We start from the raw sequence: 22,620 nt of genomic DNA on the forward strand, positions 1-22,620 counted from the left end.
TGAAATAATGGCCGTTATTTACTGTTATATGGCGGCCATCCACTCAATTTCAACATTGTGTGAACAGATCCTTTCTGTGTTTTCAATCCACTCCTGGTTTTGGTTGCTATGAGGACCTGACATGAGGACCAAATACTGCCTGAAATATACATAGTGTGAACCCAGCCTAAAGAAGAGGGATGCACTGTTCATAATAACTAATGGGGGGACAAAGTGTATTAAGGGGAAATTGTAGGTTAATATGGGGTATCCCCATTTCAACTAACATAGCTAAACTTTTAGGGCTTGCCAAATGAAGTATTTTTGCAGATACATTATTTTAGCGAACTTGCCTCCTTCTCTTGATATGCTCATTGTTTCCCTCTCATTGTTGACAGCGCATCATCTAGGAACACCATTTTGCTCTAAAATCAGACTGATAGCTATAGCATGTATATATCTAATATCAGACTGATATGTATGTATAGCTAGAGTATGTATACACACACACACACACACATATATATATAGAGGCTTCAGTATGTAGAAGTATTCACAGATTGCAGTGTGCAACATGAAGAGAAGCTTTTATTAGTGTAGCCAAAAAAATCCGGGCATAAAATTTCACAGAGATGAAAAATAGATGAAAGGGGCCATAGTGATCTAGATTAGATGAACAAGAAAAGGAACTACTCCAGAGAAGACATTACCTGTGAGTTACTGATAATATTTTGTAATGTTAAGGCACTCCAACAACCCCACTGAACTTCTGCCCTATTCTTTCCAATAGAGCTACAGACTAGTCTTTATAAAATTATTAACCCCCACCTTTCCCCATGTACATAATCTGCAGAAGATTTTTCCCCCCACAATTTTGAAGTCCTCCTAGGGATCTATTATAAACAGCCATTCGATTGCTTACAACAAATCGTTGTACTGCATTTGCATATCACTGATCTGTTAGATCTGTGCTGTACCTGTAAAGTGTGACACAAGCAGAGATGTCACGGCAGGTCCTGAAGCCTAGCAGAGGAGGTGCCGATCAGTTCCCCGGTATTAACATTGATGCAGGTACAAACTGTTTAGGTGACGCAATAGCTATCAATTACAGCATCTAAACAGTTAAATAAAGGGTATTGGAGTCATTTCAGATGTAGCGGCTGCTATCTGCTGGGTATGATGAAGGCCCACATCATACTTCCCCCCCACCCTTACCTATCATGTAACTTTACATCAAGGGTCAGGAGGGGGTTCACAGATATATGTCATAAGCATTTTAACCTCATTCCTAATAACAGTTTCTGGAGGATGAATTAGATTTGTATCAAATGCATTGGTCATATCCCAGCCATTAACAAAGCCGGCATTGAGGTTCTTGAAGACAATTTCCATTATAAAATAATGTATAGAAGCATGAAAATCACTCATTGTTTCAAAATTTGTCAACATAGGGCTTGTATTCTCAGTCTTGATTATCACTTTAGTGTCTGGGCTTCTAAGGAACAGACGCTCTATAGCACGGCGTATATTATATAGTCTCTTAATAAAGTAATAAATGGGGTAGGATCTGAAATGCACCCCAATATTCAGCACAATCACAGTCCGCTCATCACCTCTTATTAAGTCGATTTCACGAGCTATGGTGCGCTCCTCTTTCCATGATTGATATGAACTGCTAATAAAAGGGAAGGTGTGCCTCTTCCAAGAGATTTTCAGGTTGTTTTTTACATCCAAGAGTAATAGCTGACGTGACCAGTTATCTTCATAGAGAGTGAATGGTTTCAATGCTAAAGGAGAAATATAACAGCACCTAAATGTATGGAATTAATTTCTTGGTATTAGAAAATATATTCATAGAAATGCAGGCATATAGAGGTGGCTTCATATGCAGCACATTTTATGCCACAGTCAAATTAATCTAAATGGGTCTTGCAGAAATCCCGCATTTACTACTACTTGGAGAAGAAATCTTGTGTAGAACCTGGAAATAAGGCTCAGTGTTACATAAGGGGCTTAAAGGGGTAGTGTGGCACCGAACACCCCCCCCCCCCCCCCAAAATAAAAAAAAAAAAAAAAAAAAAAAACATAGACATACACAGAAAATATACTTACAATCCCATCGCTGTTCGAATTTCCCGTCGGCCGCTTCCCAGCCAGCTTTGGTCAACGCCCTCACTTCCGGGTCCGAGTCCAGTGAATGGGAGAGAAAAGGCTGCTAGTGTGCTTGCGCACCAGCAGCCTTTTCATTGGCTGGAGCGCATCATATGGCTTCCAGCAAGCTCAGCCAATCAGGGCTGAGCAAGCTGGAAGCCATGTGATGCGCTCTAGCCAAATGGGGTCCGACAGCTTATTAACACACATTACAAAGTTATATAATTTTGTAATTGTATAATTTCTTTACTTTATTCCTATATTGGCGTTACAGGTAGAGAATACAGTATGCTGTGTTGGTGGGACTACAATGAAATGATAAAGTACTGCAAATAATTCAGCAACACAATGAAACTGCAATGTGTGAACACAGCCTAAATGTTTTGCGACAGCTTTGGGCGGGGAATGGGCAGGGTGGAGGACTGTAGTGAACAGCTGAGGGAAAGCAATGCATTCTGGAACCTGTAGTACTGTGTACAACTGCTCAACCAGGAAGTACAGAAACACAATACAGAACAAAATGTTTTGGTTTCAAAACTGGGATAGACAGGTAAGTAATGCTATATGCTTCTGCAGAAGTTTGACCCCCCCTCTACCTGGAGTTCCCCTTTAAGGTTAGGGTTACAAAGTGATTACCGGTCGAAGGACCAGGAACCAGGAATTATCAATATAACAGTTATTCCTGATATTAGATATATGCAAAATCAAAGAAACACAAATCCCTAGTAATACAGGATCAAGTAGATACGTCAAGTAGAGAGGAGTTTGAGAAAGGGTGCCTTATATCAACTAAATAAACTCCTCCTCTTTCCCTGCTTCTTGGAGTAGTGCCTCTTTTCACTTAATGAAAGGAACGAACTGCCCCCCTTTCCTTGCAAGCCAAGTTGTTACACCCTTGTGGGCCCACCAGAGGATTCACTGGCTTCCTATTGGGCCAGTCAGAGCTTGCTACAGGCAGAAATATTTTGTAGCTAAGTGTGTATGAAATATTAATATAATATTGAGTTCTAGTTTCCAAGTTCCAAGCTACTTAAGCTAAAAATGTCAAATTATTCAACATTTTCTATGCTGGAGCACAAGCTATGGCAGTGTGAAGATTATTGTTCTCTTCAAATAACCAATAGATTTAATGTAGAAATGTGTTTAGCAAGAGGATCACTAATATAGATTATGTAAAACTATAGATTTCATAAAACAAACACTCTGACCTGAAATATATTTTAAATGTAAAACTTACTCTTGAGATGTTTCTGAAAATAAAACAACCACTGTCTTAATGTTGAGTCTCCAAAAAGATAAATGAACTTTCTCTTCAAGCATTTTTTCAGATTATTCAAAGCTCCATAAGTCAGTGTACTGCACCCCTTGGGGTACCAGACATCCTCCATAACATATCCACTGGGGTATTCCAGTTTTGTTCCAAGTTTGCATGGTTTGATAAGGGAACTAATACCTGTTAAAAATCATAATAATGTAGGTTATAACAATGACCATAACAACATTTCATTAATGGGTTATGTTCTATAAACTAAGGCTCTGTAGACTGTGGGTCTCTAGATGACAGTTGCATAAACTTTGAGAGAGAAAATGAAACCAGAACATAAAAAAATGCCATACTCCTAATCAGAATACCCAGGAACAAATAAAAGGTGGTTTTGATCATTTTTGTCTCAGACAGATAGCAATCAGTCAATCACAACTCATTTCTTCATTTCTCAAACCTTAATTTCTCCCATATAGAAGTTAGTCCCTGTATCTACATAGTAGTTAGAACAGCTGAGGGAAAGCAATGCATTCTGTAACCTGTAGTACTGTGTACAACTGCTCAACCAGGAAGTACAGAAACACAATACAGAACAAAATGTTTTGGTTTCAAAACTGGGATAGACAGGTAAGTAATGCTATATGCTTCTGCAGAAGTTTGACACCCCCCCCCCCTCTACCTGGAGTTCCCCTTTAAGGTTAGGGTTACAAAGTGATTACCAGTCGAAGGACCAGGAACCAGGAATTATCAATATAACAGTTATTCCTGATATTAAATATATGCAAAATCTAAGAAACACAAATCCCTAGTAATACAGGATCAAGTAGATACGTCAAGTAGAGAGGAGTTGGAGAAAGGGTGCCTTATATCAACTAAATAAACTCCTCCTCTTTCCCTGCTTCTTGGAGTAGTGCCTCTTTTCACTTAATGAAAGGAGCGAACTGCCCCCCTTTCCTTGCAAGCCAAGTTGTTACACCCTTGTGGGCCCACCAGAGGATTCACTGGCTTCCTATTGAGCCAGTCAGAGCTTGCTACAGGCAGAAAAACCCCTGTACATCCATATGTCCTTCTGTGTGCCCATGCAATTTCCCAGAACCATGCTTGTAGCTACTGCATTATCTGCAGGGCAGCACTGTTGTGATCTTTATTCCAGATTTACAGGGTATGCTGTGGATGAAGGATATATGCAGTACATTTTCCATGTCTTTTACTGTATGTTTTATGCTGAAGTACAACCAGATGTAAACATGTACATGAATAATTGTTACTTATTTATGTATTTGCATTCATAAAGTAGCCAAGCTCCCTCTATGTGCCAATACAGAAGTTATTGCACCTAGGATTTCACTGCATTGAGCACTTTCACTAGCAGCCGGCAGTGTTGTCGTTTGGCTGGTCTTCCTGAGATCAGCGATCACCCCGAAACACCCATGTGGATGGTTACCTAGCCTTGGTTTTTCCCTTGTCATTACATTGACTTATAGGGCCACTTAATATGGTGGTTTTGGTGGTTTCCGTACAGGAGCTAGGCTGGGACCTTGGCTGGGTCCTTCCCGGAGGGATATCTGGCTAGTCCTGTGTTTCGAGATTCTTCAGTGAGGCTCCATAAGCTCTTCTTGTGCATATTCATGTTTTCCAGGGGGCAGTGCACCTAGGATTTCACTGCATTGAGCGCTTTGACTAGCAGGCTGCAGTGTATTGTTTGGCTAGTCTCCCTGAGATCAGCAATCTGTTTCTCTTATAATACAGAAGTTAGGCCTCCACGGTATTCCTATAAAGTAGTTAGGTTCCTCTATGCATCCATAGAGTGGTTAAGCCTCTCTTTGTAGGTAGGCCTTTCAGTATCCCCCATCACCGATTTGTAACCTAAAAAGAAAACACCTATATTCACTATAAAAGCAGTAAAATAATGAATTAAATGGGTACTGTCATAATTGCTGTTCTATGAGTTTTCTGCTCCTCCTACTGTCCTAAATACATCTTCATGTATGACAGCAGGGCTTGAACCAAATACAGAAGGTACTGTATATGGCTATGTTCACACATCATTTAACTGCACTCAGCCCGTTCCTGCAGCCAATACCTCTGTGTCGGCTGCAAAAAAGTTCTTTTTTCTCAATTGATTAGCGGGCACTGTTGGGTGTGCCCGCAAATCAATTAGCCATTCACTTCAATGCAATGTACGGCCGCCGCTGCACATTGCGTTGTGTGAACAGCTGATGTTTCCAGACACTGTTCGGTGGACAGCGTCCGGAAAGAATTGACAGGCACATTATTCTAACGCCCGTTCTAAAGATGGAGCATTAGAATAACGATGTATGAACACAGCGGGGGGCATTGCATTGACTCCAATGCAATGCCGCCCCTTAGTAAAGAAGGGACGCTGATGCCATTGCAATCAACGTCCTTTCTTTACTAATAAAAAATGTTGTGTGAACATAGCCTGTATGGGACATTGTAAGCTATGTGCTGTCCTGTGCTGTCAATCACAGTGCAGTGGGAGATTGCTGGTCACACTGATGGCAGAGGAAACATGGAGCACAGGTCCCATTTATTAGCAGCCTTACTCAGGCTCCTGTTGTTAATAAAATGATAGAACTATCCAAGAAAAGTAAATGGTGTCCTTGCCTTAGTATAAGGCAGATTTCACACATTGTAGTGCTATTGTGATACTGGGTAAAAGTGGGTATTTAAATGGTAAAAACTCCAGTATTGCTGAAGTGCATGCAGTTATTGGCTGTCTAGTAGCTCCTCTTCACAGTACAGTGTGATACTACATGTCCTTTACTGCCTTTTACTTGCGCTGAGATGAGCTTGTCCTTTGGACACCACATGAGGGTGGTTTTATCCATATTAGTTTTTTTTCTTAAAATCTTCATGTTTTTCTTATTTTGGGATGACATTTTGGGAGCTTCAGAACCCTAATGATACAATATTAATATTGTAACTAGTGAGACCACTGTAAACATATATAGAGTGACCAAGGGGTCTATGAGATGGTGCAATGCAGCTATCGCTATGGTCTTTGCAGTGGAGAGAAGAAAAAAGTACCTGGGTAGATATCCTTAACAACAAGTGGAGTATAAAACATAAAATGGATGATTTATTGGATAAAATCAATAAAATAAGCAATTACACGTTTTAGGAGTTTCATCTCCCTTTATCAGATTGCATGCTACGGTACTTGTCACAGGGCATGATTGGTACACTAACTTCTCCCACAGTCCCAACACACACTGTGACAAAATTGTCAGTTATGGTATGTTGACAGAGGACATAAATCACAAGTTAGGGGAAAACTGTAATTTTACTGGAAAGTCTTTTAGCTGCAATACAATACAGAATCCTTGTTGACAGGCGAGATAGCTTAGGAGCGTGTCTGTCAAGCAATTCCCCTTTCAATATGATTACCTTGGCTGAATGCAGGTCAACTGGAGAAATAAGAACACTTTGCAGATGCATAATGCAGTCTCCGACTTTGGATTTCAGTTAAAGAAGATTGAGAGCAGGGCTGCCCTCCATATGCAGAAGTACTTGGCACCAACTTGGAAGCTGGTAGGAGCCGTCCTTGGTGTTAGCCGGTGACCGGACTTGGCAGTAGCAGGGTAGCCCAGTCTGTGAGACTCTCCAACCCCTGGCTAAACTTTTTCACTGGAGTTGCCCCTTAAGAAGTATCTCTGTGGATCACAGGACTTGACTAAAAGCAATGACCCTTGCAGTGTGAACAGGCTGATTTTTCTGAGGTAGTCACACCCTTGGTGGTTGAGCTTTGCATATGTCTTGTCTTTAGGATCCAGGAAGACAGGAACATAAAAACACACACAGCAATATAGCATCTCAAGATCAGTATCAGGAACAGCATGGGCTCTGGCCAGTGGCCAGGCCCCTGGAAGAACACTCTCTGGATCTTTATTCAGTTGGTACACGTACACACACACACACACACACACGAACTCTGGAATCAGCACACGAACTTGAATCAGCACCAGAACCCCTAGGCCTGCTCTAACCAACCTTTTTAGGCTAGGTTCACACTATGTAACTGTGCAGCTGTATTTGCGGCTGTAATTGTGCGGCGGTATTTTTGGCGGTTCATGCGTACGCTGGAAAGTATACGATATACGGCTGCACAGTGCAAACTATGTATGAATCTACGGCCCTATCGTAAACGGACCCGTAAAAAATGAACAAGACCATTGTTTGCGGCTGGAAATGCGGCTGTGGATTGACAGGCGGTCCGTGCGGAGTACTTCAAAAATAGCGGGCAATGATGCCGAATGCCGATGCCTCTAATAGTTAATATATTAAATTAATAAAACACATTTTCTTTGTAATAAAGTCCCTTTCGTTGTTCAATAATTTAATTCTAACGAATCCATCATTGTGCAATTAAATATACTGTTAAAATAAATATATATATAAATAAATGTATATTTATATATATATTTATTTTTTGACAGTATATTTAATTGCACAATAATGGATTTGTTAGAATTAAATTATTGAACAACGAAACTGATTTTATTTCAACGAAAATGTGTTTTATTAATTAAATATTAATTAGTACAGGAAGCTCCAGTAAGCCGTTAATTCATATTGCCGGCAATAGAGCTTTCTGTACTAATCATCACTTTACTTTAATTAAAACATCAAATGTTTCTTCTAATTATGTTATCACAATAGCATTAGTAGAAGAAACATTTAGAATTATATGTGAGCTCAGCTGATTGGCTGATCGCTGAGCGCACATGTAATTAGCAGGTTCGCAGCACAGTGACTTCATTGTGCTGCGGACCAGCGAAGAGACAGCATCGGGGTGAGTATAGAGCTCTCCCCACCCCCTCCCCAGCACTGCACACATCCCAGCAAGGAAGGGGGGGTCACTTAACCCCTTCCTTGCTAGGATGGGTACAGTCTGACATCAGTCTGGCCCCCAAGGGGTTAAGGGGGATGCAATACATCCTCCCTTAACTCCTTGGAGGCCAGACTGTAAGCAGCGATCTGTAAAGATGCTGCATACTGTAAGAAGCACAACACCGCTCACAATGATGGGTGTTGTGCTCCTGTTTGTGTGTTTTTTGTGTTTCTCCCTTTTTGTTTTTCAGATATCGGTATCCTGGGGATTACGTCGGATTACGTGGACTACGTCGATGACCAGCGGTTGTTGTTGTTTTTTTTTTATAAAATGGTCAATGAGGGGTGTGGGTTTTTTTTTTTATTTGAATAAAAAAATTTTTTAACTTGTGTCTTGTCTTTATTTCTTTACTTTATAGACTTAGTAGTGGAAGCCGTCTAATAGACGGAATCCATTACTAAGTTGGGGCCTAGTGTTAGCCAGTATAAAATGGCTAACACTAACCCCCTATTATTACCCCAGTACCCAATGCCACCAGGGGTACTGGGAAGAGCCGGGTGCCAGTGGTCCCGGAGCGTCAAAATTGGCACTCCTGGACTGGGCGGCAGCAGGCTGGTAAGATTTAGGCTGGGAAGGGCCTAAACCAATGGCTCTTCCCACCCTGGTGTTACCAGGCTGCTGTCGTTTGGTTTTTAACCCGGCTGGTTATAAAAAAAATAGGGGGGACCCTATGCGTTGTTTTTTTTTATTATTTATTTATTTTTTTTAAAAAACGCACAGGGTCCCCCCTATTTTTATAACCAGCCGGGTTAAAAACCAAACAGCAGCAGCCTGGTAACACCAGGGTGGGAAGAGCCATTGGTTTAGGCCCTCCCCAGCCTAAATCTTACCAGCCTGCTGCCGCCCGGTCCAGGAGCGCCAATTTTGACGCTCTGGGACCACTGGCACCCGGCTCTTCCCAGTACCCCTGGTGGCATTGGGTACTGGGGTAATAATGAAGGGTTAGTGTTAGCCATTTTATACCGGCTAACACTACGCCCCGACTTAGTAGTGGAAGCCGTCTAATAGACGGAATATATTACTAAGTCTATAAAGTAAAGAAATAAAGACAAGACACAAGTTAAAAAAAAATTTTATTCAAATAAAAACACCCCCACACCCCTCATTGACCATTTTATAAAAAAAAACAACAACATACAACCGCTGGTCATCGACGTAATCCGACGTAATCCACAGGATACCGATAACTGAAAAACAAAAAGGGAGAAACACACAAAAAACACACAAACAGGAGCACAACACCCATCATTGTGAGCGGTGTTGTGCTCCTTACAGCATGCAGCATCTTTACAGATCGCTGCTTACAGTCTGGCCCCCAAGGTGTTAAGGGAGGATGTATTGCATCCCCCTTAACCCCTTGGGGGCCAGACTGATGTCAGACTGCACCCATCCCAGCAAGGAAGGGGTTAAGTGACCCCCCTTCCTTACTGGTATGTGTGCAGTGCTGGGGAGGGGGTGGGGAGAGCTCTATACTCACCCCGATGTTGTCTCTTCGCTGGTCCGCAGCACAATGAAGTCACTGTGCTGCGGACCTGCTAATTATATGTGCGCTCAGCCGATCAGCCAATCAGCTGAGCTCACATATAATTCTAAATGTTTCTTCTAATAATGCTATTGTGATAACATAATTAGAAGAAACATTTGATGTTTTAATTAAAGTAAAGTGATGATTAGTACAGAATGCTCTATTGCCGGCAATATGAATTAACGGCTTACTGGAGCTTCCTGTATTAATTAATATTTAATTAATAAAACACATTTTCGTTGAAATAAAATCAGTTTCGTTGTTCAATAATTTAATTTAAACGAATCCATAATTGTGCAATTTAATATACTATCAAAAAACTAAATATATATATATATAAATATACATTTATTTATATATATATTTATTTTAACAGTATATTTAATTGCAAAATGATGGAATCGTTTACATTTAATTATTGAACAATGAAAGGGACTTTATTACAACGAAAATGTGTTTTATTAATTCAATATATTAACCATGAGAGGCATCGGCATGGGCATACTGCAGAGGATCGCAAACCCCGGTAATAGCGATTCATGTAAACTGTTTCCCTGCTTTCCCAGATGCATTACAGAGGTGTTTGCATCACTTTCTTAAGATTTTATTTGTTATTTTTAGTTGAACCAGATTTCCAAGTAAATGACCGTATGTTTTCAGCCGCATGTCTTTTTTTTCCCACGGCCGTAGTTTCATCCGCACATTTACAGCCGCATAAAAAATACAGCCGCACACATACATTGTGTGAACATAGCCTAAAAAGGGAAAAAGCCCGCCAAACACACCACTTTTCCAAAGGGAGGGGGAGGGGGCAAGGGCAAAGAACATAAATGTAAGATGTCACTAATAACAATAATGAACGTAAACGTTTAGCCATAAAATAATTAGCCTGTGATTACAGTCACCAACAGTATTTCGAAACAAAGAAACAGCTTATCTCTAAACCGGCCTAGTAACAAGAAGCGTATCAGGACTTGCACTGCTGGCGACGGCCGTAGTATTTCAATTCAGCACACAGAGGTAGAATCCCCATAGCGCCATCGCGCTGTACAAAAGAGGAGGAGTTATAACATAGTGAGCATCACGAAGCTGTTTGTAGTGCTGTGGTTTGTGGTATAGCGGATGCCTGATGTAGTACACAGATGCCACAGTAAGTGAAGATCGATCAGTGCTGAGACTAAGGGTACTATTACACCAACAGATCTGACGAAAGATTATCTGCCAAAGATTTGAAGCCAAACCCAGGAACAGACTATAATCAGAGAACAGGTCATAAAGGAAAGACTGGATTTCTCCTCTTTTCAAATCCACTCCTGGGTTTGGCTTCAAATCTTTGGCAGATAATCTGTCGTCAGATCTGTTGGTGTAATAGTACCCTAAGCTGGCCAGAAGAGTGCATGACAGCCCCGGGGATCGCACGGCATGACAGCACGCCAGCAGACTCGAAAGAACTGCAGGTAATGTAAACAGAAAAACATTCAGTTGTAAAAGAGGTGATGGATGCATCAATAGATGAAACATTAGGTAAACAAATACAGATGGCCTTACGGGGTCCACATAGAAACCAATATACTTAAATGAATAAATAGATAAATAGAAGCTCAATTGATAGTGTAAACTATTAATCAGTAGAACCAGTAGAAATAAAAGCATCTTATTATGGGGATAGCGTGAAGCTTAAACTATAGGGACCTTGAGAGGTAGCTCCATACAAGCCTATATGCTGTACATGATAATGATAAAGAGTATACTGAACATACACACACACCCATATATCTACACAAATATACACATACGTGCAAATACACACATGCACACCTACATACATAATGTCTATGAAATGAGGAATATAAAAATATAAGTATAAATATGAATTTCATAAAAACAAATACTCGGCCGGTTTAGAGATAAGCTGTTTCTTTGTTTCAAAATACTGTTGGTGACTGTAATCACAGGCTAATTATTTTATGGCTAAACGTTTACTTTTATTCTTGTTCATTAATGTTATTAGTGACATCTTACATTTATGTTCTTTGCCCTTGCCCCCTCCCTTTGGAAAAGGGGTGTGTTTGGCGGGCTTTTTCCCTTTTTAAACTGCATACTTACCAGACTGTACATGCTGCACTGTTCTGATGAAGGGAGAATGTTAAAACTCCTGAAACGCGTAAACTTTGTGCTCTAACAATAAACTTCAACATTGATTTAATTTCCTGGCTATTTTTGGACTAGGGACAGCTCTTTTTTGTCAGTACTATTCTTTTTTAAATTTTTGCCTACTCCTCATCATTAGGAATGCTCCAGGCAGATTGTCTCCTATTCATCAGCTGTGTGAATACTGAACACGGGCTGGATCGTTAAGGCACCTGTGCAATGTTCAGACCGGAGAAAATGTTCCAGTGGCATTCCTAATGATGAAGAGGGTGGGGAGGAGGGACAGAGGGGTGGGAACAGATACTCTAAGCCCCGGCCGTTGGGCATGGGGCTGCAAATGTAAAAGTTGTTTCTTAGGACAATAACTGCATCACCTGCCGAACAGACCCCAGGACAGATCTTGGATTAAAAGCCACTATCTGAAGGTAAAAGTTAATGGGGGAGATTTATCAAACATGTCTGTGAGGAATGAAAAGGGGAATATGATTGTTGCCAGGGGTAACTGAGCCAGTTTCGCTTTACACCATAATTGATAAATCACCCCCAATATGTACGGCATATGGGGAAATATATGTTAAGCCTATGTTCACACAACTTATATTTTCATCTATGGGATCCCGGCCAGAGCGTATACACAGGGTATATCCTCCGGCCGGGACCCTTAGCTGTGCCACAACTAACATGTCAGTTTTCTGCGGCCGCTATTAAGGGAAAAGCGGCCGCAGAAAACCATGTCAGTGCACACTATGGAGCGAGAGGCTGCGGGGTCACGCTCCATAATGTGGAGAACCCTGGGGCCAAAAAGATAATCCGGGATGATCTTTTCAGAGACCAGCCAGGTCACGGAACGGCTTTTCTCTTACATAGTCTGCACATAGCCTAAAGGGCAGGGCCGGCTCCAGGTTTTTGTGGGCCCTTGGGCGAGAGAGCCTCAGCGGGCCCCTTTGTATAGCACACCTCGGGGCACACCTACCAAATAAAGTTTGACAAAATACTGAAAAAAAATGAATTCAGTAACTCACATGTGACGTCTTCTTTGATCTGAGGCGATCGCTCTCCGTTTCCTCTCCATCTTGCCCAGACCTTTATGATGATATCTTCAAGCTACAATTCATCTCTTCGGGACCTGTCAGACAAACATCTTAGACTCCGCACATTTCCAGCAACTTCCTTCCCTTTTTTTACCACCCATAGACTCCCATACAGTAGTAACTCCACTGTTTGGTGTCATGTGAAGTAAAGTAAGGAGGTTTGTAGGTCCCGTGCTGTGCCCCCCATTTAGTAAAGATGCCCTTTATCGCCATAGTAATGTACCCTGCCATGCCCCCATCGAAATATCCCCTGCTCCCCATAGTAATGTCCCCTGCTCCCCATAGTAATGTCCCCTGCCCCCATAGTAATATCCCCTGCTCCCCATAGTAATGTCCCCTGCCCCAATAGTAATATCCCCTGCTCCCCATAGTAATGTCCCCTGCCCCCATAGTAATGTCCCCTGCTCCCCATAGTAATGTCCCCTGCTCCCCATAGTAATGTCCCCTGCTCTGTCCCCATCGTAATGCCCCTGCTCTGTCCCCATCGTAATGCCCCTGCTCTGTCCCCATAGTAATGTCCCCTGCCCCCATAGTAATGTCCCCTGCTCTGTCCACATAGTAATTTCCCCTGCCCCATAGTAATGTCCTCGCCCCCCATAGTAATGTCCCCTGCCCCCATAGAAATGCCCCCTGCTCTCCCTCAACACAAGAAAATAAAAAAATAAAACCATACTCACTAATCCGGGCGGGGGACGGGTCCTCATTACATGAGGTATACAGGGGGGACTAAAACTCCCAGCATGTCCAGCCTGTTATTATGGGAGATCAGAGGACATCACAAGAGGAGGTATAAGAGGAGGACTACAACTCCCAGCATGGACAGACTGTTATTATGGGAGATCAGAGGCCATTACAGGAGAAGGTATAAGAGGAGGACTATAACTCACAGCATACAGAAAGACGGTATAAGTGAGCCCCGACCCCTCACGTCACATGACAATGATCACAGGTCCTTCATCCATATGCAGCCTCTTCCGTTCTCAGCCCCGCCCCCTTATGACGTCAACACAGGTCCTTCCCAACACAGCAGGTCCTTCTAGCAACCCCCCCCCCACACACACACACACACACCCGGACTCAGGCTCGGCAGCACCCTCCCCCCCCACCAGGTGTCCGGAGGTTGGTGATGAGGAGGGCGTCTGGCTCACTGCTCGGGCAAGTGTCGGGGGCCCCCTGAGCGGCCGTGGGCCCCGGCACTTGCCCGAGTATGCCGGGTGCTGATGCCGGCCCTGCTAAAGGGGTATTCCGACCACAAAATTCTTAATCTTATCTAACTTCCCTTCCTAATTACTGTTACAGATGCTTGGGTCAAAAGGGGGAACCCGTAGCCCCAGCTCCCATCTCTTAAACCTAACAGTCCCGCGTATTGAGGTGCGGGCACACTTGCAAGCCCAGTCCCAAGTCTCATCACTCACCTACGCCGTGTGCGTCAGCTTTGTTAAATTTAAAAGGTGAGCACACCACTAATTGGGTGATGGTCAGTCTCTGAGCCTTTTTTACCCAGAAACCCCCTGTCATACCAGTTCGATCTTTAGTGCCTTTATTTAAGATAGGGTATATATGCCGTATTTTTAGAGGCACAAATTCTGGCCATAACACACGTGTAAGAGGCCAAAGAAAATAATGGGTCTGCTTCTGCCAGTCTGCAAATGTGGACAGATTTAGTCAATGTGTGAAAGAGGCCTTAATGCACAGAATCTTCTTTCTCACTCTCTGCCTGTTTCTGTCCCTTGCTGTATTCTGATGACATGCTGAAGGAGTAGATGAGATTCAGATGCCTTCTGCTGGTGTAGTATTGCATTATTTGATGCTATGCACACTTCTTCCAAGCTGAAAATGGTCACCATCAACATGGCCAATAGCATAAATACAGCCTGTGACATCATCCCCTATATGTCTCCTCATTGGTTATGGGACATTTTGCAGAAGTTCGTCACAACGAATCAGCAAAAGTTTCAGTTCCGCCTGAACAAGAGCTCAACCCTAAAGTTTGCGTAAAACTCGGGTTCAGAGAGTTTGGTTCGCTAATTTCCAGACATAACAAATTTACTTTAACAGATGTGATTGGAATTTTAATTTCTACTTACAAACAGCTGTACTTACTGTTGTTACAACGTGATACATGGATGTGACCAAAGTCTTTTGGAATCTCAGTTCTCACATGAGACCTTGAAATCAAAACGTATAGAGATTATTTTGTTTTCTTCTAGTTGTTCATTAACATTTTTATAATTATTCAAAGCCAGATTTATTTCTGAAAGTTTAGGGGTGAAAGATGTTTTGACTTCTTAAAGCGAATCTATCAGCATAATCGATACAATAACTTTTTTACATTTCCAGGTCGGCACCACCACATTGAATTGATGAAATCTGCTGCCCTGTTCTCCAGATATTATACTTTTTCTCTATATGTAAATCAGCAGGTCTGGCTCAGATGAGACGTTCTTAGCACCCCCAGTGCACCGATATCTACTCCCACTGCTGCCAAACCACATTATTATTCATGTAAGGATGGGACTAGTGCGATGGGGGCATTGGCCCCCATGCAAATTAACATATATAGGGAAAATAGCAATTTCTGGAGAGTGTGGATTTCATAAAAAAGGGGCACATTTCCATTCTGTAGGGTGTCGACTTTGTAGCTATTTTTAAGGCAAAGTTACATTTAAATGTATTGCTATGAGTAACTAACAGCTTATTTAAAATATACTGCACTAATTTTTTTACGTTTTTTGAAAAAAAAAAGTCTAAAAAAATTCTTTTTAATGAAATGTTTATTTGCTAACTTATTAGAAGATTTGCCTGAAGTGCATGTCCCACAGTATAAATATCCTAGATCAGTGCTTCTCAATTCTATTCCTCAGGCCTCACCAACAGGTCATGTTTTCAGGATATCCCATACAAAGGACACCTGTGAGAATACCTGATGCACTGAGTATAATTATATCACCTGTGAAATGCTAAGGAAATCCTTAAAACATGACCTGTTGGTGAGGCCTGAGGACTGGAGTTGAGAAGCACTGTCCTAGATTATGCTTCATCCCATTAGAGTATTGATGCCAGATAACAGATAAGAAAATAAATAGGTTGGTACTCACCAAGTAGTATTAAATCCAGTTCATAGAAACCTTTTTTTGGTTCAGCAAATGCAGGTGCAGAGGGGAAGGCACAAGCGACAGCCATTTATCAGGGCAGCTGCGTTGTTGGAACAATTAGGTATCTATGGACTGGATTTAAAGGGGAATTATCAGTAGGTTAGACAAATTTATCCTGTTGATAGCTCCCTATTGCACAGGAGGCACTGAAGATGAAGGTATATCTCCTACCTTGATCCTTAGCAATGTTCCTGTACAGTTAGTCTTTTACTCCTTGGTCTGCTAAGATCATTAGGAGCACTGGGTCACCGTTAGAAACACTGCTCTGCCCCCATAGCGCTGATCTGCCCCACTTCCGGTTCATTGACTGTCATTAGAAGGGGCGGCCAGTCCGGGGCAGAACGGCACTATGGGGATAAGGCAGTCTCCCAACAATGCCCCAGTGCTCCTTATTGTCTTACCGGACCGAGGAGTAAAAGACTAAGTGCATGGGAATGGCGCTGAGGATCAAGGTAAGAGGCAAACCTTCATCTTCAGCACCTCCTGCGCAATAGGGGGCTGTCAGCAGGGTTGTCTAACCTGCTGATAGTTCCTCTTTAGTACTACTTGGTAAGTGTCATCCTATTCATTTTCTGATTGTTGTCTACAAAAATTTGTGTTCTTTGCTTCTCACGGTCTCTCGCAAAGATCATTTCCTAACGTCTACTATCTGTAACATAGCTGCTAAAGCTTTGTGCATAGGCTTTTATAGTGGCTTTGACCCTTGAGAAAGTCCTGGTGACGGAACGCGTGGGGTTTCCTGGTCTGACCTAACTTGGAGTGGCAGCAGTCACTTTATACTTGTTTTATTATTTTGCACTTGATGTTTCTTTAGGTGATCATTGGCCCAGTGTTTTAAAATCATTTCTCCTGCATCTTGGTTGTTCCAGGATTTATCACTTGCGATTTTGCACATTTCTCTTTTGCAATATTTCCGTTATTATTGTATTATTTTTGTTGCTGCTCCGTGCATTAGTCTATGTTAGGTCAGTTTTCGCCGCGTTGGATTGGAACCGGTGAATTGGCATGTGTGTATTTTTAAATGATTTTAAATGTTTGTCCCTTTGCATTTATGTATTAATAAAGATTTCATAGGTATACTTTCTTACAATCAGGAGGTGCAGTTTACTTTTTTTTTTCAGCCATTTTTGTTGGTGTTTTTATAGTGGCTTTGACGTCACCACTATACTGCCTCCAACTGGGGGAACTGTTTGCTTGACAGTAGGGGCTAACATGAGGATAATCTTTCTTCTTTCTGCCAATGCTATTTTAGTAGGTTTGGATAAAACTAAGAGTCTGAGGTTTGAGTTTTTACGAAGCTGAGATGGATGGCTTTGGTTTGTGTATCTCTAGATTCATTCTAGATACCACCCTACCACCATCTCCATCTCTAGATACTGACAGAACCATAATATATTGCCCACTCAATAAAGGACAAAAGTCATATATTATACTGCTTTATCTATAATTTCTTTCTCAAAATTAGTTCCCTTATCTTTATCTTAGGACATGTATGTTTATCCCAAGCATGTTTAAATTCAGTTAATGTGGATTTACCTACACATCTACCACATCTTCTACAAGTTTGTTCATAGTATCTATTACTCTTTTAGTAAAGTCATATTTTCTCTTTTGCTTCAGATTTTTTTTTCCACCAACTAACTTAAATTTTTGGCCTCTTGTTCCTATGTTCAGTCTCTAATGAAAAGACTTCCCTTTTAAGACTTTCAAGCAGTGGCGTAGCTACTATAGAGGCAGGGTAGGCAGCTGCTATGGGGCCTGAGCAGGAGGGGGGCCTGGGGGCAGGGCCGCCATCAGGATTTTCGGGGCCCCATACAGCCTGTCATTGTCTGCCCCCCCCCCCTAACGAAAAATATGGAACGTATCTTTGACTCAGGGCTGGCCTTTGGGGGGTGCGACCTGTGTGGTTGGCACAGGGCACATCACTCCCGGCTAGCTGGGGCGGGGATGCACCGGCAGACAAACAGCACACTTAACTTACAAATTGAAATTAGATGTGCTGTCTGCTGCTGCTGTGCAACTACAACCCCCAGCATGCCTGGTCAGCAGCCGCTGTTTTGCAACTACAGCCCCCAGCATGCCTGGTCAGCCGCTGCTAATATTATATATTATATATATATACACACACACACACACACAATACAGCCTAGATATAATATACAGATACCATACAGCCTGGGATATAGTATACACATACCATACAGCCTGGATATAATATACAGATAGCCATACAGCATCACCCCTCCAGACTCCATGTCCACAGAAATCAACACACACACATCCTCTTTAATATGACCCACGGATAGAACGCCGCCATGACGGTGAAGCCGATGCCGTGGTACGTTTTTAGAACTGCGGCCTGGTTCCCATGTACGATGCCGTTCTATCCACGGGTACCGGGCTAGGTCTGAAGCACTGGAGGCAGGTCGGCTTGCCCCAGTGGACGGAATCCCCCGCCCCCCTATGACGCGGCTCCATTGATTATAATGAAGCCCCGTCATAGAGGGGAGGGAATTCCTTCCCATTCGGGCAAGCCAGCCCTCCTCCAGTGCTTCAGACGCATTGTTGCATTGGTCAAGCACAGCAGAGCCGAGTTGTCAGTTACATTGGTCAGGCACAGCAGAGCCAAGTTGTCGGTTACATTGGTCAGGCACAGCAGAGCCGAGTTGTCGGTCACATTGGGCAGGCACAGCAGAGCCGAGGTGTCGGTTACATTGGTCAGGCTCAGCAGAGCAGAGTTGTCAGTTACATTGGTCAGGCAAAGCAGAGCCGAGTTGTCGGTTACATTGGGCAGGCACAGCAGAGCCGAGTTGTCAGTACGGTAGGGACTGGTTCAGCAGTAACAGATTTATATACTATCCCAGGATGGGGGCACACACTCTCTCTCTCTCTCTTTTTTCTCTCACACTCACACACTCACACACACACACACACTTACTCTATGCAGGGAAGCTCCAGGACCCATTCAGTCTTCAGTGCTCCTCACACAGCGGCTCTGCCCCTCCCCCTTATGTCCCGACCTTGCAGCAGAGACGACGGCAGCCAGAGAAGTTTGTGAGATGGAAGGAGGGAGGGAGGGGGAGGCAGGAGAGAGGAAAGAGGAGAGGGGGCCCGCTGCATCTTCCTGTCACCTGGGAAAGCACACAGGCCGGAAGTCACCAGCTCCGCACGAGACTGGGAGCTGCTGAGGAGGGGGCCGGTCCATTGTGGAGGGGGGGGAATTCTGCAGCCCGGTCCACAGACAGTGCAGGGGGGAGGAGGGCCTCATGATATTAGTTAAGTAAAAGGGGCCCCTTGCATCTGCAGTAGCTCTCCCCTCTCCCTGCACTGTCTGTATACCAGGCTTCTCACAAAGTGAAGTGTGTGGGAGGCCCGGGCCCCCCCATAGGCCGGGCCCCATACACCTGTACTGCCAGTAATGCCCTGATGGCGGCCCTGCCTGGGGGAGAAGGTAAGAGCCGTCCTGTGTCCTTCTGCTTAACCCCTTATGTATTACAGTGTGTAAGTGATCCAATGTTTATTTACATGCTGCAACACAAAAAAGGGTTAAAGTGACTCTGTACCCACAATCTGACCCCCCCCCCCCCCCAAACCACGTGTACCTTTGGATAGCTGCTTTTAATCCAAGATCTGTCCTGGGGTCCGTTTGGCAGGTGATGCAGTTATTGCCATAAAAAACGAATTTTAAAATTGCAGCCCTGTGCCCTACGGGCGTATCTGTGCCCTAGCTTTGCACCACCCCCTTCGTCCCTCCTCCCAACCCTCTTCATCATTAGGAATGCCACTGGAACATTTACTTCTGTTTGAACATTGCACAGGTGTCTTAATTATCCAGCCCATGTGCTGTGGTAACACAGGTGGTGAATAGGAGGCAATCTGCCTGGAGCATTCCTAATGATGAGGGGGGGCGGGGAGGAGGGACGGATTGGTGGTGCAAAGTTCGGGCACAGATCCCTCCGTAGGGCACGGGGCTGCAATTTTAAAAGTAATGTTTTATGACAACTGCACCACCTGCCGAACGGACTGCAGGACAGATCTTGGATTAAAAGCAGCTATCCGAAGGTACAAGTGGTTTGGGCGGTCAGATTGTGGGTCGCTTTAACAAACAGAAGACAAAGATCTCTGCTTCACTGCACTGCTTACCCCTGACCTCTGTTTTCGCTGCCTGCTGCAATCAAGTAGGAAAACGTGCAGAGCTCCAGTGCAGAGTTCAGGGGTTATCAGTGCACTAGCAGTAAAGCAGAGATCTCCTTGTCTTCTGAACATTGGGTCACTTACACACTGCAGTACATAAGGGGTTAAGCAAAAGGTAGTCTGCTCCTGCACTTATTTATTTAACCATAAGGGCTCCTTATGATGGGCCCTCATAGTTAAAAACAGTGGACTAACAGAGCAAGCAGCCATTTGCTCTCTGCTCTGCCAGTCACTCTTGTGGCTGCAGGCAGGATTCTGCTTCTGGCCTCAAGAGATTTTATTTTTTTGCCACATCACAGAATATATATGTGCTTTGTGTTGTGTGTAGGGGAGGTAGGCCCTCAGAATTTTTTGCTATAGGACCTTGTGAATCCTAGCTACACCCCTGATTTCAAGGATTGGCCTAGGCTGCTTTATGCTTTCTTAAAGCACATTAGTGTATTACCTTATAACTAATTTTAACATCTAGGGCCTATTACAGTAACATAACAATGACTATGCAGGAGAAATATATAATACAGAAGAATATGTAGGTGCAGCTCACAATTATACTGCTGATTATGTCGAGGTTAAACTAAAAAAGAGCCCTTACCTAGAACCGGGCCAAGAATTAAATACAGTAATAAAAGGTTATATTTAGTCCTCAAGACCTCACCAGCCCTATCTTCTAAATACTGGTATACTGACTACAGTGTAACAATTTAATCTGGTTAAAATATATTAACAAATCATACATTAATCAAAGAAATATTATCATAAAACATTAAGCAATACACATGTGGATTAAAAATAGTGAAGTTAGGTAAAATCACAAAGTCTCTCTATGATGTATTGTATCACTGGATGCCGGCCGATAGCGATACTGTGTTAGTGGTTCACTGTTTCCAATGTACTCCTTACCCAAGCAGTTTTAGATTATGCCTCGGGCTTGTGGACTTGTAGTCCTTCCGTTTAGTTAGTTTAGGATTGGACTTGTACACGGACTACAATTGTCCTCGGACTATTGGTCCTTCCCGATGTTCAGCACTTGTTCACTAAACCCCTCTCCGCAGATATCACTCAATTTGATGCGGAGAGACAAGGAATTAGTGACAGTACATTGGTAGTCAGTGATACTAGCAAATAAAATCAAATCAGCGTTCGCTGGTTGAAAGACAATGTAGCGGTATTACCGCTTCTCACCCGTCCCGAGTCGTTGTCTCCCTTTTCCTTGGCTGTAGCTCTGCGGCCCTCGGGGTAGAGGGATCCTGTAGCGCGTCCTCGTGGTTCTGAGGATCTGTTCGCACGCGGTGTCACAGCCTCGATATCATCCCAGGTGACTCCGTCCGGGACAGGGTGATAGAGATGACGGTGCTTGAACAATGGCCAGATGTAAATCACATTTGGGGGGCCCCCCAGAGGAATCATGCAATCCAGGATACAGTTCCAATAAAAATGAATTATTAAATTAATCAAAGTTGCGGTGGCTAATCCTGTATGGTATTAGTCCGCCAGTGTCACTTTCCAAACGCGTTTCAGGGTTCTCAAGATTAACTCTATCAGTGGCGATCAAATCAGTCCTTCATCAGGACTGATTTGATCGCCACTGATGAAAGGGTTAATCTTGAGAACCATGAAACGCGTTTGGCAAGTGACACTGGCAGACTAATACCATACAGGATTAGCCACCGCAACTTTGATTAATTTTATAATTCATTTTTATTGGAACTGTATCCTGGATTGCATGATTCCTCTGGGTGGCCCCCCAAATGTGATTTACATCTGGCCATTGTTCAAGCACCGTCATCTCTATCACCCTGTCCCGGACGGAGTCACCTGGGATGATATCGAGGCTGTGACACCGCGCGCGAACAGATCCTCAGAACCACGAGGACGCGCTACAGGATCCCTCTACCCCGAGGGCCGCAGAGCTACAGCCAAGGAAAAGGGAGACAACGACTCGGGACGGGTGAGAAGCGGTAATACCGCTACATTGTCTTTCAACCAGCGAACGCTGATTTGATTTTATTTGCTAGTATCACTGACTACCAATGTACTGTCACTAAATCCTTGTCTCTCCGCATCAAATTGAGAGATATCTGCAGAGAGGGGTTTAGTGAACAAGTGCTGAACATCGGGAAGGACCAATAGTCCGAGGACAATTGTACACTTAGTAGGACTACAAGTCCAATCCTAAACTAACTAAACGGAAGGAC

At 43.3% G+C, this 22,620-nt stretch overlaps 1 protein-coding gene across 1 annotated transcript in view; it reads right to left on the minus strand.

Moving 5' to 3' along the window:
* Nucleotides 1-1,212: 1,212 nt before the first annotated feature.
* The window catches only part of LOC138768711 (NXPE family member 1-like), a 72,572-nt gene continuing 51,164 nt past the window's right edge, over nt 1,213-22,620 (minus strand). The window contains exons 3-5 of the mRNA XM_069946666.1: nt 15,180-15,244; nt 3,368-3,583; nt 1,213-1,766 (exon numbers count right to left, since the gene is read on the minus strand). Of these exons, the coding sequence (XP_069802767.1) occupies nt 1,213-1,766; nt 3,368-3,583; nt 15,180-15,244 (835 nt within the window). The remainder of the gene's footprint in view (nt 1,767-3,367; nt 3,584-15,179; nt 15,245-22,620) is intronic.

The sequence above is a fragment of the Dendropsophus ebraccatus genome, chromosome 12, assembly GCF_027789765.1.
Source record: "Dendropsophus ebraccatus isolate aDenEbr1 chromosome 12, aDenEbr1.pat, whole genome shotgun sequence".
Classification (NCBI taxonomy): domain Eukaryota; kingdom Metazoa; phylum Chordata; class Amphibia; order Anura; family Hylidae; genus Dendropsophus; species Dendropsophus ebraccatus.